Source organism: Nyctereutes procyonoides, unplaced genomic scaffold (assembly GCF_905146905.1).
Source record: "Nyctereutes procyonoides isolate TBG_1078 unplaced genomic scaffold, NYPRO_anot_genome, whole genome shotgun sequence".
NCBI lineage: Eukaryota > Metazoa > Chordata > Mammalia > Carnivora > Canidae > Nyctereutes > Nyctereutes procyonoides.
In genome coordinates, this window is record NW_026575142.1 from 12,158,351 (window position 1) to 12,185,921 (window position 27,571).

At 34.8% G+C, this 27,571-nt stretch overlaps 1 protein-coding gene across 6 annotated transcripts in view; it reads left to right on the top strand.

Annotated features, from left to right (window-relative positions):
• The window catches only part of ATF2 (activating transcription factor 2), a 99,367-nt gene that overhangs the window by 52,394 nt on the left and 19,402 nt on the right, over nucleotides 1-27,571 (top strand). For all 6 annotated transcript variants that reach the window (XM_055308031.1, XM_055308026.1, XM_055308028.1 and 3 more), the window contains 3 exons: nucleotides 12,895-13,044; nucleotides 16,087-16,293; nucleotides 25,819-25,924. In XM_055308031.1, coding sequence (XP_055164006.1) covers nucleotides 12,895-13,044; nucleotides 16,087-16,293; nucleotides 25,819-25,924 — 463 coding nt within the window. The remainder of the gene's footprint in view (nucleotides 1-12,894; nucleotides 13,045-16,086; nucleotides 16,294-25,818; nucleotides 25,925-27,571) is intronic.

Below are 27,571 nucleotides of genomic sequence, written 5' to 3' on the forward strand. Positions count from 1 at the left end.
TACACATTTAACTTCATAAGAAAACTGCCAGATCCTTTGCCAGACGTCTACATTCTCACAAGTAGAGTATGGGAATTCAAGTTGATCCCACATTTTTGCCAGCATTTGGTTTTATCTGTCATTTTAATTGTAGACATTTTTAGGAGTTTATAGCAATATCATATGGTTTTAATTTGCATTTCTGATTTTTCCAGATGCTTTTGTGATATCTTACTGCTGATTTTTTAAATTGGGTTGTCTCTTGTTATCATGTTATAGGAATTCTTTAGATATAATAAATATAAAACTTTTGTGACATACAGATATTTTCTCTTAGTCTGTAGCCTGCCTTTATTTTTCTTAATAGTATATTTGTACTATCGCTGATTGCTACTTTTATCTCTAATACTTCCTTTCTCTTAATCAGGTTTAATTTGCCTATGTTTTTTGGCTTGAAGTGGAAGCTTAGATTTTATTGATTAGATCTGTTTGCCTTTCCTATATAGGCACTTAAAGCTATAAATTTTTCTATTCACAAATTTTGATTTGCTATATTTAATTATTTTCTAATACGTGATTTCTTCTTTGAGCTATGGGTTATAAAAAAGTATATTGTATAATTTCCAAATATCTGGAGGCTTTTTTTTTTTATCTTACTGATTTCTGTTTTAATTACATCGTGATTTGGGAACTTAACCACCTTTGGTATACTTGATTGCCCTGTTTTCTAATATATCATACCTGTTTGGCTCATTTCTATCCAGATAACATGAACTGGTAACAATTTTGTTACCAATTTGTTACCAATTGCCTGGTATGCTAAGGGAATTCTGATTAATTGGGGTTTTTTTGGTGGTGGTTATACAGAAATTACATTTCACCTTTGGTTTTATATTTTTATCAAATATTACTAGTCTATTTTCTCTTAGTAACATAAAATGAACATTGTTGACTATTTAAGAATTTTCATTGCTTGCATGCCATCATCAACTATACTTACATATTGTTATAAATACAAAACCAGTCTACCAACATTAGGAAATAACCTGAAAATAGTTTGGTTTTTGTGTTTTGATTCATGTTCATATATTTGGTCTCAGCCTCTATAACAATTATTTCTTTCTATTGTTATTTATTTAACAAACATTTCTTAGGTACTAAAAAACTTAGCAGTTTAAATTTAAACTTAGTTTAAATTTAAATTTTGAAAATTTTCTTGCAAATGATTCTGGTGAACATAGAAAGTCTTCTTACCTTTTAAGGCCATTACTTATATTTTTCAACAGTTAGGATTATATCATATCAATGAGATTGTTTTTTCTGGGTTTTGGTGCCCATGTGCACAAAAACCATTATGTAGAGACTACTTTTTTTTTTTTTTGAGGTTTTATTTATTCATGAGAGCATGGGGGTGGGGGGAGAGGCAGAGGCCCAAGGCAGAGGGAGAAGCAGGCTCCATGCAGGGAGCCCGATGTGGGACTCGATCCTGGAACTCGAGGATCACCCCTGGGCCGAAGGCAGGCACTAAACCGCTGCGCCACCCAGGGATCCCCGGAGGGACTTTTTTTTTTTTTTTGGAGGGACTACTTTAAAAAAAAAAAAACAAAAAACAAAAAAAACACTAGATTTATTAAAGTTACAAATTCAAAAATTTAATTCTTCCCTGAATTCTCAAGGCCAGTTTACAAATCCAATTATATAATGATTGCTTTTAAAGGTCTTCAAATACAATTAATCTAAAACATTCTAAACTTCATTTGAGACTTAATAAATCCTATAGGTAACTCAGTTGTCTAACAAACTTCCCTAAATACTTTAATAACTTCAAAGGTTAATTAAACTTATAGTGAGGTTTGGTTTTCCTAAATTGTCTAGTATTAGAAGATTGGTAAAGCTTTTAGCTTTTTTAGCTTTTCCAACTGACAAGACTAAATTGATCTCTTAAACATTTTAAAATGAAATTCAAAGGTAACCTGTTAAACTCTGTGGCAAGTTATTTTAATTACTTTTAGGACATAAAATACCAAATAGCTACAGTTTTTTTCTAAATTAAAATGTCAGTGTCATTAATTTACAGTGTTAAGTTCCTGTGGGCTAAAAAAAGACTTACCAAATGAGGAAATAATTGTATCATCCCTGAAGAAAGTTGAGACTCGATTCAGATCCCAGTGTATGTGTAGGTTTCTTAATGACCTATGCAGGACTAGATAAATGATCACAGGACATGACTGTTCTCCATCAATGATAAGACTCCAAATCCATACTCTCCAAATGAGTGGTTTCCATCCAGCTCATATCTCTTAGATTCATGTTACACATTAAATAATTTTTCTCTTTGTCAGTCTGCTTGCTACCCTTCCTTAGTAAAACTTAAAATTGTTTTCTTTCGTGCTTCAGTTGGATTTTGCTTTGTTGTTGTTTTCAAATCTTTGAAAATTATTTAAACATCCTTCTTATTTGATTCTTCATCTCTCCTAAGGATTTATTTGACCTATGTCATCATAATCTCTCAATGCCATGCTAAATAGTGTACTAGTGATTCTGCTAAAATGACATGTGGTTCCAAAGATGTCATATACAAACCTAATGGTAACCACAAATCAAAAACCAGTAATAGATTGGAAAAAAAAGAAATCCAAGTATATCATTAAAAAAAGCCAACTTATGGTGAGAGAAGAGAGCAAGGGAGAAAGAAACAAGATCTACAAAAACAAAACAAATGACAGAAGGCCAGTAAATACATACCTATCAGTAATTACTACCTATCAGTAATTACTCTGAATGTAAATGGACTAAACGCTCCAATCAAAAGAAATAGGGTGACAGAATGGATAAAAAAAAACAAGACAAATGTGGCTTTGAGTGATACATTAGACCGTATGTTTTAATAGGCATATTCAAAATATTCCATCCTAAAATAGCAGAATACAAACTTTTCAAGTACACTTGGAGCAGAATAGATCATATATTAGGTCACAAAATAAGTCTCAACAAGTTCAAAAAGATCAGTTATACTGTGCATCTTTTCATCCACATTGTAGTGAAACTAGAAATCAACCAGTAGGAAAAACCTGAAAAGAGAACAAATAAAACATGCTACTAAACAACAAATGAGTCAATCAACAAACCAAAGGGAAAGTCAGAAAATAAATGGAGACAAATGAAAATGAAAAGTCGGGCAGCCCCGGTGGCACAGCAGTTTAGCGCCACCTGCAGCCCAGGGTGTGATCCTGGAGACCCAGGATCGGGTCCCACGTCGGGCTTCCTGCATGGAGCCTGCTTTCTCCCTCTGCCTGTGTCTCTGCCTCTCTCCTTCTCTGAATAAATAAATAAATCCTTAAAAAAAAAAAAAAAACTGGTCCAAAATCTTTGGGAAGCAACAGAAGCAATTCTAAGAGGAAAGTTTAAAGCAATACTGGTCTGTGAAGAAGCAAGAAAAATCTCAAATAACCTAATCTTATGCCTAAAGGAGCTAGAAAAATAACAAAACTCATTAGAAGAAAGGAAATTATAAAGCTTAAAGCCAAAATAAATGACAAAGAATATATAAAAAATAATGAAATCAGGAGCTGGTTCTTTGAAAAGATTAACAAAATTGATAAATCTATAGCCAGACTCATCAAAAAAAAAAAGGTGGGGAGGGACTCAAACAGAATCAGGAGCAAAAGAGGAGACATAAACTACAGAAATACAAAGGACTGTAAGAAAAAAAAAGATTTTATTTTTTTTATCTTTATTTTTAAAAGATTTTTTAAATCTTTATTTTTTAAAGATTTCATTTACTTATTCAGGAGAGACATACAGAGAGACAGGCAGAGGGAGGAGCAGGCTCCATGCATGGAGCCCGATGTGGGACTCGATCCCAGGTCCCCAGGATCATGCTTTGAGCTGAAGGAGGTGCTAAACCTCTGAACCACCAGGGCTTCCCCGATTGTAAGAATATTATGAAAAATTATGTGTTAACAAACTGGGCAACCTAAAAGAAATGGATAAATTCCTAGAAATGTGTAACTTCCCAAAAATGAATCAGGAAGAAACAAAATTTGAACGGATTACCAGCAATGAAGTTGAATCACTAATCAAATAACTTCCAACAAACAAAAGTCCAGGACAGATGGCTTCACAGATGAATTCTGCCAAACGTTTAAGGAAGAATTAAAACCTATTCTTCTTAAACTTTATCCAAAAAATAAAAGAGGAAGGAAACTTCCAAATTCATTCTAGGAAGCCAGTATCACACTGCTACCAAAACCAGATAGACACCACAAAAAAAGAACAAGTCACTATCTCTGATGAACAAAAATCCTCAACAAAATATTAGCAAACCAAATCCAACAATACATTAAAAAAGTTATTCAGGGGCACCTGGGTGGTTCAGTGGTTGAGCGTCTGCCTTTGGCTCAGGTCATGATCCTGGGGTCCTGGGATCAAGTTCTGCCTCCCTCTGCCTATGTCTCTGCCTGTCTCTGTGTGTCTCTCATGAATGAATAAATAAATAATCTTTAAAAAAGTCATTCACCACGATCAAGTGGGATTTATTCTAGGGATGCAAGGGTGATGTAATGTTTACAAATCAATCAACATGACACATTACATAAATAAGAGAAAGGATAAAAACCATATGATCTTTTCAACAGATGCAGAAAAAGTATATGACAAAGTACAACATCCATTCATGATAAACACCCAACAAAGTAGGCTTAGAGGGAACATACCTTAACATAATACAGCCCTTATATGAAAAATCCACAGCTAACATCATAATGGTGAAAACAGCTTTTCCGCTAAGGTCAGGAACAAGATAAGTTTTATTTGACACAGTACTAGAAGTCCTAGTCACAGCAGTCAGACAAGAGAAAGGAAGAAAAGGCATCCAGAATAGTAAGGAAGAAGTAAATCTTTCACTATTTGCTGATGACATGGTCCTATATATAGAAAACCCTAAAGACTTCACCAAAAAACTACTAGAACTGGTGAATTAAGTTCGCAGGATACAAAATCAACATACAAAAATTGGTTTCATTTCTATAAAGTAACGAGCAGCAGAAAGGGAAGGAAATTAAGAAAATCCCTTTTACAATTACACAAAAAATAATAAAATAGCTAAGAATCTATTTAACCAAAATGGTGAAAGACCTGTACTCTGAAAACTATAAAGCATTGAAGAAATTGAAGATGATGCAAACAAATGGAAAAACATTCCATGCTTGTGGACTGGAAGAACAATATGGTAAAAATGTCTATGCTGCCCAAAGCGATCTGCAGATTTAATGCAATCTGTATCAAAATAGCAATAGCAATTTTCACAAGACTACAACAGACAATCCTAAAATTTGTATGAAACCACAGAAGACCCCAAAAAGCCAAAGCAATCTTTAAAGAGAACAAAACTGGAGGTGTCACAATTCCAGATTTCAAGTTATATCATAAAGCTGTAGTAATCAAAAAGTATGGTACTGGCACAAAAATAGACACACAGATCAATGGAACAGAATGGAGAGCTCAGAAGTAAACCCACAATTATATAGTAAATTAATCTTCAACATTGGAGGCATTGGAAAAAAAGTCTTTTCAACAAATGGTGTTAGCAGAGTAGACCAGTTTCTTACATCATACACGAAAAGTAAACTCAAAATGGATTAAGGATTTTTTTTTAAGATTTTATTTATTCATGAGAGAGAGAGAGAGGCAGAGACATAGGCAAAGGGAGAAGCAGGCTCCATTCAGGGAGTCCAATGTAGGATTCGATCCCAGGACTCCAGGATCACGGCCTGAGCTGAAGGCAGATGCCCAACTACTGAGCCACTCAGGCGTCCCTGGTTAAGGATCGTAATGTGAGCCCTGAAGCCATAAAAATCCTAGAAGAGAGCACAAGAAGTAATTTCTCTGATATTGGCTGTAATGACATGTTTCTAGGTATGTCTCCTGAAGTGGGAGAAACAAAAGCAAATTAAACTATTGAAACTATATCAAAATCTAAAGCTTCTACACAGCAAAAGAAACAACAAAACAAAAAACGTACTGAACGGGAGAAAATATTTGCAAACAATATATCCAATAAAGGTGTAGTATTCAAAATAAATCAAGAATTTACACAATACCAAAAACCCCCACAAATAATCCAATTAAAAAATGAGCAGAAGACATGAACAGACATTTCTCCAAAGAAGACATCCAGATGGCCAAACAAACACATGAAAGGATGCTTAACATCACTCATCATCAGGGAAATGCAAATCAAAACCACAGTGAGATACCACCTCACACCTGACAGAACGGCTAAAACCCAAAACTCAAGAAACAAGTTGGCGAGGATGTGGGGAAAAGGGAAACCTCATACATTATTGGCAGGAATGCAAACTGGTGCAGCCCCTGTGGAAGACCGTATGGAGGTTCCTCAAAAAAATAAAAATAGAACTATACTATGACCCAGGATAATCTCACAACTGGGCATTTACCCAAAGAATACAGAAACCCTAATTCAAAAGGATATGCACCCCTGTGTTTATTGCAGTATTATTGTTACAATAGCCAGATTATGGAAGCAGCCTAAGTGTCCAATAGACGAATGGATAAAGAAGTAATATATATACATACATACATGTGTATGTATATATGTATACACACACACACAATGGAATATTATTCTACCATAAAAAAGAATGAACTCTTACCTTTTCCAACAGCGTGAAGGATCTAGAGGATATAATACTAAGCAATATAAGCCAGTCAGAGAAAGACAAATACCATTTGATCTCACCCATATGTGGAATTTAAGAAACAAAACAAAAAAGACAAACCCAAAACAGACGCTTAACTACAAAGAACAGATTGATGGTTACCAGTGAGAAGGGGGTGAGGTGGTGAAATAGATGAAGGGGATAAGAGTGCACTTACCTAGATGAGCACTAAGCTATATATGGAATTGTTGAATCACTATATTGTACACCTGAAATGAATATACTACTTTCTATTAACTACATTGAAATTAGATGAAATATAGTGGAAGATACCTTAAAAAATAAATGTAGGAGAAATGGCATTGGAATACCTAAGAATGACTAGCACGCTATAGCTAAAGAGAAACTTATTTGTATCCCAAGATAGCCAGGGATGTTTTTGTGGGGCCCTGATTTTCAGATGCCTAGGGCTCATGGGGAGACCGATATGCATTGTCTATGTCTACTATAAATATTGAAATGGATCCCCCCCCCCTTTTTTTTTTTGTTAAAGAAATTCCTCCTGAGCAAGCTTTTTTGTTTTTGGAACACTAAGTCTTTGTAAAAGTGAGAATGTGCCAAGAAAAAGAAGTGTAGGTAGGGGTCCACAAATATAAGATTATCTAGTATTTTTAAATTTTAGTACTACAGAAAGATTCCTAGGATCTACAGTCTTCCACAGAATTTCAGTGGACTTCACACTAAATTTAGGTTTAGGAATTTTGTCATTAAGCACATAAACCATAGTTAACTTTCCATCTGTGTTACTCTTCTAATAAAACAACTTTCTTATGTATTATTTGTAATCAAAAAGTAACTTGTATGAATAAGAAAATATTAATCATCTAAGAGTATTGTTCAGATTTAATAAAGTATTTATGTAGCATTCTCCACAGTCGTTCCTTTAAGTCTTGTGTGACAAACAGAAATATCCTTGCACACGGTGGGTAGCCAGTAGGTTTTCTGCGGGGGGTTTCTACTGAGAGCTGACAGAGGGCATCTTGGCAAATGTTCAGAAACCTACATTAACTTAGTTGGGCCCTGCATGGAACCTCATGTTCAGCAGAATTCTTCTGACCTGCCTCTGCATGCCAGGCTAATCAGCAAACACCTAATGAGCCCACTCCAAAGAAACAGACTCTCTCCCAACCTACTTCATTTTCATATGTTCTCTGGGGGTGGGGAGACAAGACTTCATGAGGACTGATGATGCTGCAAAGACCACAATAATGATAATTAACTTGCTGAATTTAGAAGATTATGCTGTTAATTAGTTGCAAAATAAAGATAAGTAATAGAGCAGCAGATGGTAGGATAACACCCAGGAGAAGGAGGGTTATTACTCTGATGAGCTTTTGTGGCACATATGAAATATGGATCTGACTTTTTCATAAATTGTTTCTAGAGAACATTATGTTTTTTCTTTGAACTATGATGGAGTAGTTTGTTCCTACTAAGTTCTGACAGATGTGATAAAATTTGTTTTCAGGAGTGTGAAATATAACCTAGAATTTGAATAGCAAATTATTTTTAGCAGATTACTTCTTAAAAATGAGTAAGTAATATTGGTCAGCACAACTAACTATTGATCCTTTGACACAGTTTATACCTAAGAAAAAAGTTTTCGATATAGTTCTTGAATTTTACATTGCTAAAAGTTAATTCCAAACATTAAAACACTAGTCTGCTTAGAAATACAGTAATAAAGATATTTAGTTTTCTTTCAAACAATGCCTCTAGTTTAAAATTAAAATTATACTTAAGTTTTATTTTACATGTTGGAGAATACATTTTGGATCTTAACTAAATTTCTCTGAATACTCAATCTTTTTATTATATTAAATTTCTGTATTGAGAGAAATGAACTGACCAATGTCTGATACTCTTCTTATTGATTGCTAACATACTTAGAGTACTTAATATAGGCAAAAGCTTTAGTTAGGCAAAACTTTTGTTTAAGATATATTCAATGAATTCGGAGTAAACAGATAGAATACCGGGGTCCCCTGCTCTTCTTCTCACATACTCTTTGATTTGGAGAAGTAACTTCATTCAGTCTTTGGACCTTAGTTAGCCTATCTCTAAGCTGGTGATTGTATTAATTGATCATTATTATATCTTCTAGTTCCAAAATACCTGTGGTATTTATATATGTTTTCATTAATATTTTTGACCCATGCTATTTGTCATTTTTTAAGATGTCTCTAACAAATATATATGGGTGGATTATAGATATCCTTATATTAATTATAAAATTTTTATGAATTCTATTTAGTGACTTTTTTTCACCTAGCCCATTCTGAATTTTTTAGCATACATGTATTTTTTTTACTGCTCTTTAAAATAAATATACACACACACACACAGTTCAGAGCAGTGTTAATTAACCCTTGAAAATCTTTCTTCTTAAATTTTGTACCCAGTGACACACTTTCTAAGTCAGACCCATTGTAATCAATGTAACAGCACGAAGCAAACATTAGAGCTTCCTCACTAGGTGAGTACTGTATACACTAGGGCAGTCAAGAGAGGATAATGAATGAATACTGATGCTGCTTTTAAGTGCTCTATAAGGTAGTAACTTTCCCTACTAAAGATTATTCAAGAGAGTGATGTTTATGTACTTCAGACTCCCCTATGTGCAGTTACTGTATTTCATTAATTCTAAGAGTTAAGCTCTTCACTATAAAACTTTAAATGCTCTTCAGTTCTATGATGTTTTCTACCTAAGGACTTAAAAGTGTTTTATCAACACATAACTTACCAAGCTTCACATCTCAACCACTACTTATATTTATACACATTTTATACCCAGAAATGAAAGCCTATAGCCTAATAGTGTAGACTATTTATTGAACTTTGATGTATAACACTGTTTTTAAAAGATACAGTTACGCAGACTGACTACCTTCCCTGATTTTCCTCCTTTGTTCTGTTTATATTTACCTGTACTTTCAAACCATTGTCTTTTTTTTTTTTTAAGATTTTATTTATTCAGGAGAGACAGAGAGAGGCAGAGATGTGGAGAGACAGGCAGAGGGAGAGGCAGGCCCCCTACAGGGAGCCTGATGTGGGACATGATCCCAGGACCTCAGAATCACGACCTGAGCCAAAGGCAGACGTTCAACCCCTGAGCCACCCAGGCATCCCTAAACTCTTGTCTTTCTATTTTGAGCTCTTTGACCACTTAGTCTAAGTAGTCCTGTTGGTTGTAGCCAACTACTTTGGCCCATTATCAAACTTTAGTTTAATCCATCCATGTCCATATTAACCCAGCAGTTACGGGTGTCTCAATTTCTTGTGTCTTAGCCACTAATGTGACCTTGGGAAAATGATCTCATGTTTCCTAATCTGTAAAGTAGGGACACCGTCCTCGTTGAAACTCCTTGGAAAAGTACCAATAACATGGATGAATTTCAAGTGTATTATGCTAAAAGAAAGAAGCCAAATTCAAAAGGCTGTAATACTGTATAATTCCATTTATATGATGTCCTAGAAAAAACAAAACTTTTGGGATCTGAAAGCAGATAAGTGGTTTCTTAGGGCCTGGGGGTGGGAGGAGGCTTTGACAAGAAAGGAGTGTGAGGGAATTTGGGGGGATAATAGCACTGTTCTGTATCCTGATTGTAGAGGGTGGTTACACAATTGTATGCACTTGTTAAAACTCAAAGAACTGTGTACAAAAAAGATTTCATTTTACCAGATGTAAAATGAAATAAATATGTAACTTATACTTCAGTAAACTTTTTTTTTTTTTAAGATTTATTTGTTTGAGAGAGAGAAGGAAGACATGAGTGAGGGGAGAGGCAGAAGGAGAAGCTGACTCCCCACTGAGCAGGGAGTCCGACAAAGCCCAACTTGGGGGCTCTATCCCAGGACCTTGGGATCATGACCTGAGCTGAAAGCAGACACTTAACTGACTGAGCCACCCAGGTGCCCCAGTAAACTTGTTTTTTAAACTACTGACTTGTTTTTAAAATGATACGTAGGGATCCCTGGGTGACACAGCGGTTTGGCGCCTGCCTTTGGCCCAGGGCGCGATCCTGGAGACCTGGGATCGAGTCCCGCGTCGGGCTCCCGGTGCATGGAGCCTGCTTCTCCCTCTGCCTGTGACTCTGCCTCTCTCTCATCTTTCTCTGTGTGACTATCATAAATAAATTTAAAAAAAAAATTAAAAAAAATAAAAATATGATACGTAGTATCTATAATGAAAGCAGTATAGAGAAAATGTCCATTAACACTTGTCTAGGTATAATTATTGCCTTGGGAAGTTTTAGTGACCTTTTCATGTATGCTTTAGTTTTTAAGGGGTCTGGATCTCTTTTTTTTTTTTTAATTTTTATTTATTTACGATAGTCACAGAGAGACAGAGAGAGAGGCAGAGACACAGGCAGAGGGAGAAGCAGGCTCCATGCACCGGGAGCCTGACATGGGATTCGATCCCGGGTCTCCAGGATCGCGCCCTGGGCCAAAGGCAGGCGCTAAACCGCTGCGCCACCCAGGGATCCCGGGGTCTGGATCTCTTACAGATGGAAAGGAGATATGCATAGAGAAAAACAAAGATATTAGAAATTTAAAGACAGTTGTACAGTTTTCTAAGTTGCTCTTAATTCAAGTAAATGAAGGCAGTTGTACTAAAATCATCTGGAGGCCTCTTTTTTTTTAAATATTTTTTTTAATTTTTATTTATTTTATGATAGTCACAGAGAGAGAGAGAGAGAGAGAGAGAGAGAGAGAGGCAGAGACACAGGCAGAGGGAGAAGCAGGCTCCATGTACCAGGAGCCCGACGTGGGATCCGATCCGGGGTCTCCAGGATCGGGCCCTGGGCCAAAGGCAGGCGCCAAACCGCTGCGCCACCCAGGGATCCCTGGAGGCCTCTTTAAAAGCACTTGTCTCTGGAACTTTATTTTGAGCTCAAAGACTACATTTCAGTTACGAAAACAATATCAACAATCATAGTCCTAGATCTCTCAAGTCCCTTTGATTTCTAAGACAGTATGGTTATCTTGTGCTAAGTATTTCATATTTATGTATTTTTAATAATAAAACTACCCCAAATATCACTTGTGCCATTTTTGTCAGAGAATCCAATTTATGTCACTTAACAAATACATCTGTTACTTGGCCATGTAGCAAATCAATCAGTGTACCAGTTGCTTAAACCGGGTGCAAAGAAAGGACAGTCTCTATTCTTGAAAGACCTTACTATCTGGTTGAGGAGCTCAGACACATATACATTTTTGCTGGTAGAATAATAAGTTTTATGCAAATTGTACCTTTATTAAGAGGTAGCCATAAATGTTTAGGACCTCATTCTAACACTAGATCGATCGTTCATACTCTGACAGTGGGTCAAGTGCAATTCAGTTAATGACAAATGGAACCTAGTAGAGGGGATAGACTTGGAACTAAATCTGCTTACTGGAGACAGGGAAGACCTAAGGGAGGTGAACCTAGCTGTAGACTCTAGGAGGTTCATTCTGACTTTATTATTTTTAATAAATTAATTTTTTATTGGTGTTCAATTTACCAACATACAGAATAACACCCAGTGCTCATCCCGTCAAGTGTCCCCCCTTAGTGCCCGTCACCCATTCATCCCCACCCCCCCGCCCTCCTCCCCTTCCACCATCCCTAGTTCATTTCCCAGAGTTAGGAGTCTTTATGTTCTGTCTCCCTTTCTGATATTTCCCACACATTTCTTCTCCCTTCCCTTATATTCTGACTTTAATATAGTGGCCTAAAAAATGCAACATCAGGTCATTATCCAAATAGGCACTGACATCAGACCATCAAGCAGAGATTAATTGGTCCCAAATTTGGAAGAGATTTAGGCTTAAGAATCTAAGCAGAGCCTGAGAAGATGGAGATACAGGAATGAGGTGGGAGAAAATAGGTAAAAGTGTACATAATTAACTTATGTTGCTTATTTTAGTTGAGCAGAACTAGTTATTTTCAGTCAACAGTGTTTTTGTTTTTCACTCTTCTTAAAATTGATTAGGAACAGCAAAGTGTAAAATCCTCTAGTACCAGACAGAAAAACTCAAGAAAGCTCCCCCAAGTGTTTGTCTTACTATTGGTATCAAATGTATTCACGCATTCCTTAACTTTTTTGTTAACCAAAGAGTATGCTGGGAGTTGAATTTGAATGGAAAGCGGGGGAACTTTTTTTTTAAATTGGTGTTTGCATTTCAGAGATTAAAAGCTGCTTTGACCCAGCAACATCCTCCAGTTACCAATGGTGATACTGTCAAAGGTCATGGTAGCGGATTGGTTAGAACTCAGTCAGAGGAATCTCGACCACAGTCATTACAACAGCCAGCTACATCCACTACAGAAACACCGGTATGTGTGTTGTTTTTATCATTCATGCTCTGTTATCATCCTTTAAAAACCAAATACAGTGTAATTTAAATGACTATTTTAATATATTTTGAAAAAAAATATTTCTGGTCATAATTCAAAAGTGTACCAAAAACCTTTGGAAAAGATAATTCAGTGTAAAAGTATTGATACCAAAAATAGATAAAATTGTCAAGTTGCTGATTAGAACACCCTATAAATGCTTCTGTAGGTGTCCATGTGTGTTAGCCTGACATGACATCGACACTTTTTAAATCATTTTTTTCCTGTTGATTGTATTCAACGAGTAATGTTTACATGGTGTGTATTTATTACATTACTAACATAAATCAATGATACTTGAATTAAAATTTGAGAAACATCACCAAAGGAGCAGAGATATATATGCTTTTATGGAAACTGTTAATACTAGAGGTCCTTTTCATTTATCTCTGGTTTGTGACTGTGTATCAGATAACTGATATGTCTATTTTGTCTACACTGCATTTCTACATGGCAGGGTTACTGTATTAAGTGTTTTAGAACTATATTTAGAACTTTCAAGATAAAAGATACAGATACTTAAAGAATATTACCACTGGCATTAAACAGCAAAACTTTGCAATTAAAGAAACAGGTAAATCACAAGTTTTAGATTACCTCATAATTGTAACTTTTTAAATAACTGTATTTTACCTTCACAGATCTTAGAATAAAGTGGAATGTAGTTGTGGTAGTCATCTACTAAACAATTTAGGGACCAAGAGAGAAGGAAAATAAGTGTATTATTTTTAATGTCATAATTCAGAGATAATTCATGTTTTCTGAATTTCTTCATATGGTCTGCAAGCTATATGTGTGGTTTTTACATCTTTAAAAGTTTATTTAAAATAAATGATATGTATTTTCTTGAAATGAATATATAATTTATTTTCTTACACTAACTCTATAGTTTATCTGGATCTCACTTTTATTTATATCCTTAAACTGTATTAGATGGAAGCTTCATGAAGGCAGGACTTTATCTGTTAACTATTATATCACTAGTTTCTAAGACAGTTCCTGTGTTCTTTTTAATAATGTGGAATGAATGAATCGGTGGAAGGAGGGAAAGGGAGAGGACTATATGCTTTTTAGTAGCCTTAATCCTTGTTAGTTGTAAAAATGTACAAATGTAACTCTTTATTGGTTTCTGCTTATAATACTTGTGATTAGCCTTTGCTGTAATAACTGAGTTGTCAATTTTTTAAAAAACTGTTCTTTCCTATTCAGCCAAATGAGTAAAAGAAAAAAACCTGCTATTATCAATAAGTTAAGAGGATGAAGAAAAGAAAATATTTCAAGGTTGCCATTCTTGAAGCAAGCCATAGAAATATTTTTCTAAAAGATTAACTTGCAATTATGTACGTAAAAGAACTGGTCTAATTTAATACTTAATCTTTATTACAATTAAAATAAAGTATAAATTAAATTACCCTCAGAATTTTTAATGCTAGCTATTTGGAAAAGGAATTAGATGAGAATGTATGTCTTTTGGAGTTTGTAGAGTGAGAAGTAGTTTGATGATTTCCTTGCAGAACTTATGTTGAGCTTATATATAAGGCTTTTGCTTATTATGTAGATTAGAAGATAGAAGTCTTATTTATTCACACTATTTTGGAATATAATTATACATAAACGATTGTCTTCAGGCTTCCTTGGGTCATGAGCCTGTGATCACAAAGTGCCATTTCCTTTGCACTGTTTCCAAGGGTTCATTTCCTACATCCCAAGTTCAAGTGTTCTGTGGCATAATTTTGGGATTTGAGAGAGGCTTGGAAATACTTGCTGTTCTATAATCCCAGATACTAGATAATATTACCAGTGACCGAAAACTGTCTCTGGCTGATCCGAGATAACTAGGCTGATCTGTTGAAAGGCAAAGGGAAGCAATTAAAATTAAAATCTGGACACCTGTGGGATTCTACACACCAGGAAAATGAGCATCAATAATCACATGTCCCTGAACCTAAATTTTAAAAACTGAAGAAAAGCTGAGTATACCAAAATATGTACATACTATATAGTTCCCTCCTACCTGCAGTTTAGCTTTCTGCAGTTTCAGTTGTTCACAGTCAACTGTGGTCCAGAAGGAGAGGATTCTCCTTTTGACAGATTGTTAGAAGGGTCACTAGTAACCTAGCACTATGTCATAATGCCTTTATCAGTCACTTTACTTCACATCGTGACATAGGCATGTTACTTCCTACCGTCACAGGAAGAAGGGTGTGGGTACAGGACAGTATTTTAAAAGCAAAAGAGACCACATTCACATGACTTTTATTAGAGTATATTGTTATAATTGTTCTATTTTATTATAAGTTATTGTTGATCTCTTACTATTTGATCTCTTACTGTACATAATTTATAAATTAAGCTTTATAATAGGAATATATGCATAGGAAGAAACATGGTATATATTGGGTTCGGTACTATCCATGGTTTCAGGGATCCACGGGAGTCTTGGAACATACATATTCCCTACTGATAAGGGGGCACTACTGTATTTCTCAATTTTAGAGAAACTAGTTTTTAAGAGAAAATTTTACGATTTTTACTTTTAAAGTTTTACTTCAAAAATAGCAAGTAAATGGTTTCTCATAGTGAATTTAAATAAATTATTAAATTTTTTACTTTAGTACCTTATAATTTTTCAAAGGATTATATAATACCGTAATGTTAAAAAGTACACTTGGAAAAATTTAAGATCTATGCATGTTCATTTATGTTGCATTTTCAACTTATTATTTCTATATAAATGAAAATGTTATACAAACTTTAAATATATTCACTATGATAGTGAATTAGAATCTTATTTTAGCAGTGCTTATTTATTTCAAGGAATTTGTTAAAGCACAGGGTGATTTTCATGTCACCCCAAAATGTTGATATATTCAGTGAGACTTAGAAAACAAAGTTAGTAGCTCTTTTCTTTGGCCATCCTTTACTGTGCCTGTGTTCTCACTGGATACAAACATAAAAAACTTCCATTTGTGTTTACTGTAGGCTTCTCCAGCTCACACAACTCCACAGACCCAAAATACAAGTGGTCGTCGAAGAAGAGCAGCTAATGAAGATCCTGATGAAAAAAGGAGGAAATTTCTAGAGCGAAATAGAGCAGCAGCTTCAAGATGCCGACAAAAAAGGAAAGTGTGGGTTCAGTCTTTAGAGAAGAAAGCAGAAGACTTGAGTTCATTAAATGGTCAACTGCAGGTATGGTGCATACATATATATTTTGTCTAATTTTAATAATTGTGAACTTAGTTCTTCCCTGTTTTTCCCATTTAGCCATCTAGACATTTTAGCACACAATATTGGGTATGTATGGGATCTGTAGTGAAGCATAGTTTTATAAAACTATTTGAATACTGAGGTGGAGTAATACAAAACTTGCAACACTGATACAATGAGGAAATACTAAATAAAAGTTTTCACTTGTGTGCTACAAAAGTAACAAAACTGTTTGGCTTAAACTTTGTAAAGTTCTGGTGTATAAAGTTCAAACAAAGAATCTTAAAATTTAAAATATGGCTGGTGTTTCACTTTTCTAATTTGTTTGGTCTCTATCACAACTGTAAAGTTGCTTCGGTAACATTTTAAAGTTCTTTGGTTCTTTGAATTATAAATTTTGTTGTGTTTATTTGGAGTGAATATAGTGCTTGGGAAAAGTGTCAGATTAATAGTTTTGGAAACTGAAGAGCTCTAATCATCCACAGAACAGGTAGAATATAGCCAATGGCAGTAGAAATGATTTCATAATGTCGTGCAAATGCACCTCAGGTTTCTTAGGAACATAATGGGATATACAGATTTTAAGGCTCCTTCTTGTTCAGTCTTTGCTAAGATTTCCAGTGATTATGTCAGATAGCATGAAGTCTATTTTCTTCATTCTGATTTTTCTTCCTTCCTTTTATTTTTACTGTTTGGTTTAAAGATTTATTTATTTTAGTGCAAGAGGGGAGAGAGAGAGCGCGCGCGCAAGCGCGCGCGCGCACACACACACACACACACACACACACACACGAGTGGGGGAGGGGAGGGAGGGGGGCAGGGGGAGGGGAGGAGGAGGAAAGAAGCTGAGCCAAAAATCAAGAATAGGAGGCTTAACAGAGCAGGCCATCTAGGCGCCCTCATTTTTTTGTGGGTTTTTTGTTTTGTTTTTTGCTTTTCTTAAAGATTTTATTTAGGAGATAAAGACAGAACATGAGCAAGGAAGAAAGGCAGATCGAGAAGCGGACTCCCCGTTGAGTGGGAAGTCCAACTGGGGCTCCATCCTAGGGCCCTGAGAGCATGACTCAAGCAGAAGGCAGTTGCTTAACTGAACCGAGGCGCCCTCTTTTTGTTCTGTTAATGTTGTGAATATTCTCAGGAAGATCTTGTGAACCAGTTGATGAGCATTAACTAGAAAATTGATGTTAATGAATTGTAGTTGTTACTGGCCAGTCTTCTGAGTAAGCCATCCCCAGAGAAAAACAGATCTTTCCGTATAATTATGATTGATGTTAAAACTTGCTCTTTTTTAAAATCTATCTTTAAATATGTCACCAATATAAATGTCTGTTTCAATTCTTAGGAAAAAGTTTTTAACATAAGACACAGCACTTAACCTAGTGTAAATTTTATAAAAAATTGTTTCATGTGTGAGACAATCCTTTTTTAAGATTCTATATTGTGCTTTAGATATTTGATGCATGAGTTCTAGAACAAATGTCTTGCAAAATTTATTTTTAGTCATTTTAACCATTTAGAAAAAATTTATTTTATTTTTTTTAGAAAAAATTTAAACATGATTTATCATATCAGAGACTTGAAATAAATACATACGAGGTATCTTAATATTGTATTATCATCTGATAAATTCTTATTCAAGAACTATTTTTATAACTTTGTAGAAAAAAACTTGATTTTTTTCCTCTTAAATACAATGAAATAGGTTATAGTTACTAACTTATTTATATTCTTAAAAAATGGCTATTCTTTGCCAAGTTTCTCTTAAAATATGACGTCTTGTCATTTAAATTTTCAGATACTCCTGTTACAGTCACAAAATGATTTAGCTCTTTTTCTCTTTTCTGTTCTTAACAAAATTATTCTTCTGAATAGCTTGGCTATTTTTTAGTTGTCATTCTTTGTTAGCCTCATTTGTCTTATCCATAGAATATACCTGTTGATCCTACTTCTCTGAGAATTTTTTGCATAAATCAATTGAATTAGAATGAGTGCAAGTATTTTTAAATACATAAATTTTAAGTCTTAAATTTTTCAATATTTTCCTTTGTGATTTGGCTTATTGTCATTTTTAAGAAGTTTAAAAAGGTTGAAAACTGTACAATGGTATAGAAATGTACAGTATCATTTACAGAGTAGTCTTCAACTTTAGATTGGGCCAGTTTTCTGCCTTGACCTAAGGTATAGCAGTATTAACAGCTTTCACAAGATATTGTTATTTCCTTAATTGCAGCCCATTACCAATAGCAACAGGACTTTGTTATTTCAGAAAACCCTGGAAAATTCAGTATTCAAGATAAATGTAATCTTTGTTTCATTCATCTCATGTTTTTTCCACCAAACTATGATTAAATGTCATTATTGTAAAGTATATTTACATTTTTGTGTTTCCTAATCTGGGTAGAAATTTCTTGATTGGAGGAATAAAGGAAAGATTTATCCTTGAGGTAAAGGTTAACAAATGCATAATTTTCAAAGCATGAAACTTTCAAATAGAAGTCAAATTCAAGGGCGGCCTGGGTGGCTCAGCGGTTTAGTGCCACCTTCAGCCCAGGGCCTGAACCTGGAGACCCGGGATCGAGTCCCACCTCAGGCTCCCTTCATGGAGCCTGCTTCTCCCTCTGCCTCTCTCTCTCTGTGTCTCTCATGAATAAATAAATGAAATCTAAAAAAAAAAGTCAAATTCAAGAAATTCCTAAATTAAGCTCTAAAGTTGAATGTAATGTTAATACCTCAAATTATAAACAAAATTAAAATCCATTATTTATTTTTTTTTAATTTTATTTTTTAGCACCAGGGGAAGGGAAGAGGGAGAAGCAGAAGCAGACTCCATGCTGAGTGGGAGAGCCCAACATAGGGCTCAGTCCCAGGACCCTGAGATCATGACTTAAGCCAAAGGCAGACACTTAACAGACTGAGCCACTCAGGCTCCAAAATCCGTATTTTTAATCAAAAACACTAAGTGATGATGGAATCATGGTTAGATAAGAAAGTGTTATTAATTTTGGAACTGTGTATCAGAATGTGAAGATAGGTGATGAAATGATGTGTTATCAGGGATGTTCTCTTTTTTTTTTTTTTTAAGATATTGTTTATTGGGGATCCCTGGGTGGCGCAGCGGTTTGGCGCCTGCCTTTGGCCCAGGGCGCGATCCTGGAGACCCGGGATCGAATCCCACGTCGGGCTCCCGGTGCATGGAGCCTGCTTCTCCCTCTGCCTGTGTCTCTGCCTCTCTCTCTCTCTCTCTGTGACTATCATAAATAAATAAAAATTAAAAAAAAAAAAGATATTGTTTATTGATAGAGACCGTGAGCATGGGGGGAGGGGCAGAAGGAGAGGGATGGGCAGACTCCTCCCTGAGCACAGAGCCTAATATGGGCCTTAAACCCAGGACCCTGAGGTCACGACCTGAGCCAAAATCAAGAGTCGGATGCTTAATAGACTGAGCCACACAGGTATCCTCTAACAGGATATTCTTTAAAATATTTCTGTAAAAAAAAAAAAAAAGAATGATGTTCATATCATGTACTAACCTGGGAAATTACCTATAATATATTGTTAGGGGTAAAAGGAAAGTTGTTGAGAACAGCCCAAATGTCTATCAGTGGAAGAATGAATAAATTATGGTATATGCATACAATAGAATATTCAGCCATAAAAAGGAGTGAATGTGGATGAACATGCTAGAATATGGATGAAGCTCTGAACATTTTGCTTAAATGAAGCCAGAAAAAAGACCTATGACTCCATTTATATGAAATACAAAGAAGAGGGTTGCCTGGGTGGCTCATTCTGACATGTCCAACTCTTGATGTCAGCTCAGATCATGATCTGAGGGTAGTGAGATCAAGCCCCCCGCATCAGGCTCCGCTTGGGTGTGGAGCGTGCTTAAGATTCTCTCTCTCTCTCTCTCTCTCTCTAAGGAAAAAGAAAGAAAAAGAAATATCTAGAATAGAAATCCATAGAGACAAATGCAGTTTAGTGGTTGCAGGGGTGGCAGGGGGAGGTGATTAGAAAATAGGGAGAAACTGGTTAATGGGTGAGGAGTTTTACTTTGGACTGACAGAAGTATTTTATAACCAGATTGAGGGAGGTGGCTGTACAACATTGTAAATGTACTGAACACCACTGAACTGAATTGTTTACTTTAAAATGGTTAATTCGGGATCCCTGGGTGGCGCAGCGGTTTGGCGCCTGCCTTTGGCCCAGGGCGCGATCCTGGAGACCCAGGATCGAATCCCACATCGGGCTTCCGGTACATGGAGCCTGCTTCTCCCTCTGCCTGTGTCTCTGCCTCTCTCTCTCTCTCTGTGACTATCATAAATAAATAAAAATTAAAAAAAATATAAATAAAAAAATAAAATGGTTAATTCTAGCTCACAGCAATGTCACCTCAATAAATTACTCAAAAAAATAGTTGTACGCTAAAATAGCACAGCTCTTTTTCATTAATAAAGGGTTTATAATTAGATGGATAAATGTGTAAATATGAAAATCTATATAGGAATGAATCCCTAAATCGAATTTTGGAATGACATGTAGCAGGAGTAAGTGAAGAGGCTTTTGAGGGCATGAATAGTTTAGGAAGAAAGTGTGCTTCAATTATGACTTTCTCTATTGTTTAGGTGGATATATGATTCTTATTTTTTGTTTTTTAGTTATCAAATTAAACAGTTTTAAAAAGTGACAGATTCTTGTTTTCAGAGTATAAAGAGTTAACATGCTTATGATAGATTCAGGGAGGAAAATTTCAGTCTGCCAACAGCAAAACCATTAACTGTGAAGAACAGAATGACTTGTAAAGCAAATTGAATGTCAGTGAAATAATTAAACTCTACTTTATGTGAAAACATTCATCAATTCTACATTTCCTTAATAATCCTTTATGTGACATAGGCTTAGCTGATCGTATAGTGGGCAGTAATGACCCATGGTTACTTATATATTATAGATAAATCATAACGAGTGTTGAGGTGTAACTGTTCATCTTTTTACCAAATACATATTGGGTTTTATTTATTTATTTTTTAAGATCTTATTTGTTTATTCGTGAGAGACACAGAAAGAGGCAGAGACATAGACAGAGGGAGAAGCAGGCTCCATGCAGGGAGCCTGATGTGGGACTCAATCTCGGGTCTCCGGGATCAGGCCTTGCGCTGAAGGCAGGCGCTCAAACGCTGAGCCACCCAGGTGTCCCCATATTGAGTTTTAAAGAACATTAATTATTCAACTTTCTTGCCCCACTCACTGATTTTGATTATATTTTGACTTTCTAAAATTGTTGCTAAAAAGACAGTTGCATCAAATTGCATCAGAGACATGGTAATCTAGACCAAAACTGGGATACTGTTGGTTATAAATTATTTTTTCAAGGTAGTACATGATTTTATTGTCTTTTACTTGAAAAAGTTTTCACCTCTTTATGGCTTTTTCAGTTATACTCATTTTGGAATTTTGTTTTCAGCTTACAATTTCAGCATGTTTCCTTTGTGATCAAAGGTAGATTCTTTACTAACCGTAGCTCCTTAACGGTTGGTCTGTATATAAAACTTAGGAGTTTTTGTTGTGGATAATATGTGTAGAGTAGAAGCTCAATAAATTAAAAAAATAGAAGCATTCCCTCATAGCCGGATACGTGAGGAGTTTTCACTCATAAGTTAATGATACAGAAAAAGTTTGGTTATTGCTCTATTGATTCAAAAGGGAATAGGATCAAATCTTTTATTTCTGATACCCAAACCATATTTTATTTCAGTATTTATCACTTGAAATAAAAAGGAATGGTGACAATTGGAAGATGCTACACCGGTTTTAATTCCTGAAGAAAAAAAAAAGTATTCTGTGCTATTACAGCCTTCCTTCTTTTCCCTGATTTTTAACTATGTTCTAGAGGGAGAATGGGTAATAGTGATGCTACTTATACTTGATGCATTTTCTTTTTTTTTTTTCTTTTTTTTTTTTTTTGATGCATTTTCTTATGAGCCTGAGACCTAGTACTTCTTTATACTAGGCCTTACTAAAGATCTTTGAGCCTTTACTTCCCCATCTGTCATATTCATAGAATAAGTACTATTATGAAGATCAAATGAGAGAGAGGGTATAGAGAAGTTTGTTATAACTACACTATGCAAATGCTAGCTATTTATTCTGTCATTAAGCATCTATTGTGTGCAGGGCATGTTATTAGACACAGGAGATACAACAGTGACAAAGACATTGTCCTTGCACTTACAGAATTTGTGGTCTAGCAGAGGAGACAGACATGAAACAAAGTCTGAAAATACTCTAAAGAGAGTAAGAGAAGAGTCCATTTGGCAAAGTATTTCCAAAATATTAAGAACCCAGTTATCTCTTTTTCTATTGTTACAGACATAAATTAAATGTTTTGTTCTCAAGTGTAAGATTTTTACATCCATGACAATCCTTGGAATTGTGTGATGGGAATCTTGATACCTCATCATTGATTTTTGGAAAGACCTAACATAAAGAAAACTGTACCAGTGAGAAACTCCCCAAAGAAGAAATTATCCAATATTATTTCTTTATTTTGGGGGGTAGTAGTTCAACTAGAAAATCAAAGATCATAAATTTTTGGAATACCAGGTCCTCAGTCTATGGCCAAGTATCCATGAAAAGCTTTCATCGATTAATCAATTGGCTAATCTGTCATGATTTTATCAGCCTAATCTTCACATAAACTGTAAAAAAAAAAAAAAAACTGTTCGTTAGTACATAATTAACCTTTGAGATGGAATCGAGCAATGATACAGACATTGCCAAAGTAATTTACATTTCATTTTAGACTAGCATTAACAATTTTTTCAGCATCTGCTTTATTTTACCACAAATATTTTACTTTGGCAAAATAAATCATAATATCGTTTATGCTGAATGTCTAGAATATATAGGAGACAGGGCATTTGTGATTTTTAAAATTCTATAATTGAGAGGATACTGTAAAATATGCCAGTTTTCATTTTATGTCTGAGGAAATGAATATTGTAAGCTATGTTGGTGAGATTGTTGGTTTAAATAATGAAATTAGGACCTCTGACTGGTTTTATATACTTAAGCAATTTCACCTTCTTTGGACTTTTTCCCCCACCCTCATGGACGTAGATTTACATGGTTCTAAAATATAACTATGTACTCAGTCTGTGCTAGGCTGTGTGCTGTAGTCTAGGGATACAAAAAGCAAGATAATCCCTGTTCTTGAGAAATTCCCAATCTGGCAGAGGTAGCAAACAAATTACAGTCCTGTGTAGTAAATACTCCATAAGTGTACACACATATATGCATATGGGTCTGGGGACAAGATGAATGAAAAAATTACCAAGATGAGATAAAGAAGAAAACTTCTCTTTTTTTTTTAACTTTTCTTGATAATGACAGCAATGTGTATTTATAAAACTTCAATATGTATAGGTCAGAATGATTAAATATTGATTTTTTTCATAGGTTCAAACTAATGTGAATCTGGTCACAGGTACCAGATTATAAGATAATATTACTGTGGACTAAAAATACATACCCAGTCCTATTTCATATCACAGAAATTAATAAGAGAAACTTGTTAGGAATCTCAAAATCAAGCTGACGCAGCAGAGAGGGAGTAATTTGGGATTTATATTAGATTATTCATAACATGGTTTCTCATCTTTGATGTCACTAATAAAGAGCTATAATTAGTGATACATTAATGACTGTAGTCTTCCATAGAAATAGCTGCTTTTTTTCTAAACAGCGTATTTTTTAAAGCAAAACTCTAAACTCTAAAAATTTCCGTCTATATTTTTGATCACTACACACCCATTCTTGTCTCAAATACAATATTGTGAACAGAATTTGACCTTTTTTTAATGTTTAGAGTTACTGTGAGCATCACTTTTTGTTCTGTGCTTTAATACATTGTTGTATTTTGTTGTTATAGGGGTGCAAGGAACTCTTTGAACCAATAGACTTGCTTAACTTTTATTCTCTGAATTTTTATGTTTCTGTCATTGACCACTTAAGGGGACCTAATGAAACTAGTCTGCTAAATTATTTTATATTCAGCTTTCTTGTTAAGAGACAAAGGGATGGAAAACAAAGTGCCTGAGCTTTTACAAAAGTATATATGCTTGTTGTATTTCTTTATTTAATTTTGGATTCATAGATGAAATTTGAATACTCAAAGTTAATGTAAGTCCAGGTGAGTAGAGGTGTTTGTAAATTAAGCATTTTTAACCATTTATTAATTCATATTATTTCTAACTTTTTTAAAAGAGTTTTTTATTTGAGTGAGAGAGAGAGACTGCACATAAGCAGGGAGAGGGGCAGAGGGAGAAACAGGCTCCCCACTAAGCAGGGAGCCTGATGCGGCGCTTCATCTTAGGACTCCCAGATCATGACCTGAGCCAAAGGCAGATGCTTAACCAACTGAGCCACCTAGGTGCCCCTTAATTCTAACTCTTGAGTATTGGTAATTATCATTAATTTCTGCATCATTAATATTTAGGGGTAACCAAAAGGAATCAAAGGGAATCTCTTAATTTGGAACTTTTATACAGAATATACCAGATTAATATGCATCCAAAACAAAGGCTGAAATGCTCATCTTTTAGTAAGGACTAGGACAGGGGTGCCTGGGTGGCTTAGTTAGTTAGGTATCCACCTCTTGGTCTCAGCTTGGGTTGTGATCCTCAAGGTCATGGGATCGAGCTCCATGCTGGGTTCCACACTCAGTGCCAGAATCCTTGGGATTCTCTACCCTCTCTCTCCCTCTTCCTCTGCTCCTCTCCTCACTTGTGCGCGCTCTCTCTCTCTCTCTCTCTCTCTCTCTCTCTCTCTCTAAAATAAATGAATAAATAAAAAAAATTTAAAAAAGTAAAAGACTAGGACAAATCACCATTTATCAGATTTAAATTTAGATGTGTACAAATTACCTAGATCAAGGGCAACTAAGCCATTTCAATAATACATCTCCTTTCATTGGTTCCGTGTCTGAGACAGTAAGTACTTTTATGCATTTTAGGTATCCATGATTATTTGGTTATTGTGATTTCCCCTGTGGAGCTTTTCATAGTTTCTGGAAAACTAGAAACTTGCTTCATTGAGTTTCTAGGATAAATTTTTCATTTTCAAGTACATAGAGTCAGTGAAAATTCATTCTGACTCCCTTGATGTTTCTAATTTTTCAAATAATCAAAAGAGCATGCAACGTAAGTAAAGTATCTTCTACAGGTAACCTGTAATACATAAGCAGTCCCAAGGCAAATGGTAATGTAAAAAACTTTGAAGTACGTTATCCAGTCATGTTGTTACCTCATTTAAATTTTTATGGAAGTTTTTTGTACAAATGCTAAAATATGAAAACTGATGTGTACTGAACAAACCTATTTAAGCAGTATATTTTGTTTATTCCTTGATATTCTGTTAAAGATATCCAATGTTCTTAATTTTCACTTGTTATAAACAGTAAGAAATGTTTAGTCTGATGCTGTTAAGGTACATAAGTTGTTTCTTTTCTAGAGTGAAGTCACCCTGCTGAGAAATGAAGTGGCACAGCTGAAACAGCTTCTTCTGGCTCATAAAGATTGCCCTGTAACCGCCATGCAGAAGAAATCTGGCTATCATAGTGAGTAATGTTCCATTACCTATAGCCTTAGGCTACATGAGTGAAATACTGCCAGAGCGAACAAGCTACCATTTAAAAAACAGACTGGAGTATAATATTTAATATTAAATATTAGAACTTCTGCAAGATTATTATGGAATGGGTAATATACTTTTTAGAATCTAGAGAGTTTTTGAGTTTTCCTATTTCTAGCTTTTTTTCTGAGGATTATTATACATCAACAAAACAGGTTAATAATTTAAAATAAACTGTTAAGTACTGATGGTATTTTATCTTCCAGAGTAACATTTTGTCTTAGAGTGAAACACTACTTCTGTTCCAGCCTCCATTCAGTAATGTTTTTAAAAATTAAAACTATCTTCATTTAATAATACATAGTACCCAGTTCCAGTATCAGATCCTTTTGTTCTTTCTTAAGTCTCAGCATTGTGCCATTTTTATTGTGAATCTTTATATTGAGTCCTTTAGTCATAAAAATGCTAAAATAGAACACTATTTAAATTATCTTTTTCATTTTCTCTTACATGTTTTCCCCAAAATGAGATTCTTCTGTTTTCAGCATTTTAGAGGTTAATTGTGCTTTTTCCGTCTTGTAATGTCCTTCTTTTTTGTTAAGATGCACAATATTGGAGCCAGCTGTTACTCTTGAATAAATGGCCAATTTTGTCCATCGTACACAAATTTGTAACAAATAACAGAGCTGGGATGCATTAGGCAACATTCATAATATATAACCCACAGCTTTCGTTTTTATGATTTAGTGATATTTCAGGATATTTGTAAATGTGAAGATTGTTTCAACCATATGTATCCACTTCATTTTAATTTGCCAGTGTCAGTAATTCAAAAGAAAGAAACATTTTGTATTGGATGCAAACAGTTCCTCAGGTGCTCACGATAAAACTTAATGGCCACCATCTTTACTTGTAGTCATTGTAAGCAGTTTCATCAAAATGGGCAATATTTTTTAATTTAAAAGATTCAGTAGATTTAGCAACTCTCTATTGCCATATATATTTAGAACATTGATTTTTGTCAGTTTTGAGCAAATAAATCTCAGTCCTTTGATATCTAGTCATTTTCACGGGATAGTGAAACACATTGTGAAGTAAATTGGACCCATATAGAAATGTTTGAGGTTTGTATTAACAATGATTGCTGCGGGGATGAGGCCATTATGGCTCCCATCTGATTTAACAACATAATTTCCTATAGAAGCTACTGAGTTCAGCATTATGCATATATGATTTTCTTAACAAGAGAGCTCTCTTGAATAGTTCAAAAAGAAATATACAACTGAATCTATAAAATTAGAAGGAAAATGAATTCTTCAGTTACATCCAACTAAAAATTTATCTCATCTGCAGTTTTTTAGTCTTAGATAATCTCAACAGTTTTATCTCTGTAATCAAGGCAGCATATGCTCAGGAAAGGCAAGCCAATTTTTCATTTTAAGTAATAATTTATAAAGATATTTTTAAGGTCTAGATGTATGGATTTATGTGCCATACATACCCTTAGAATACACTGAAAGTCTAGATTAATAAATTTTTAGGGAATATATATTATGGCTAGATTGTATGGGCTATAAGAAATGAATAAGATATTTTTGATATTTGAAGTTATTCCTACATTTTTTCTGTCTAG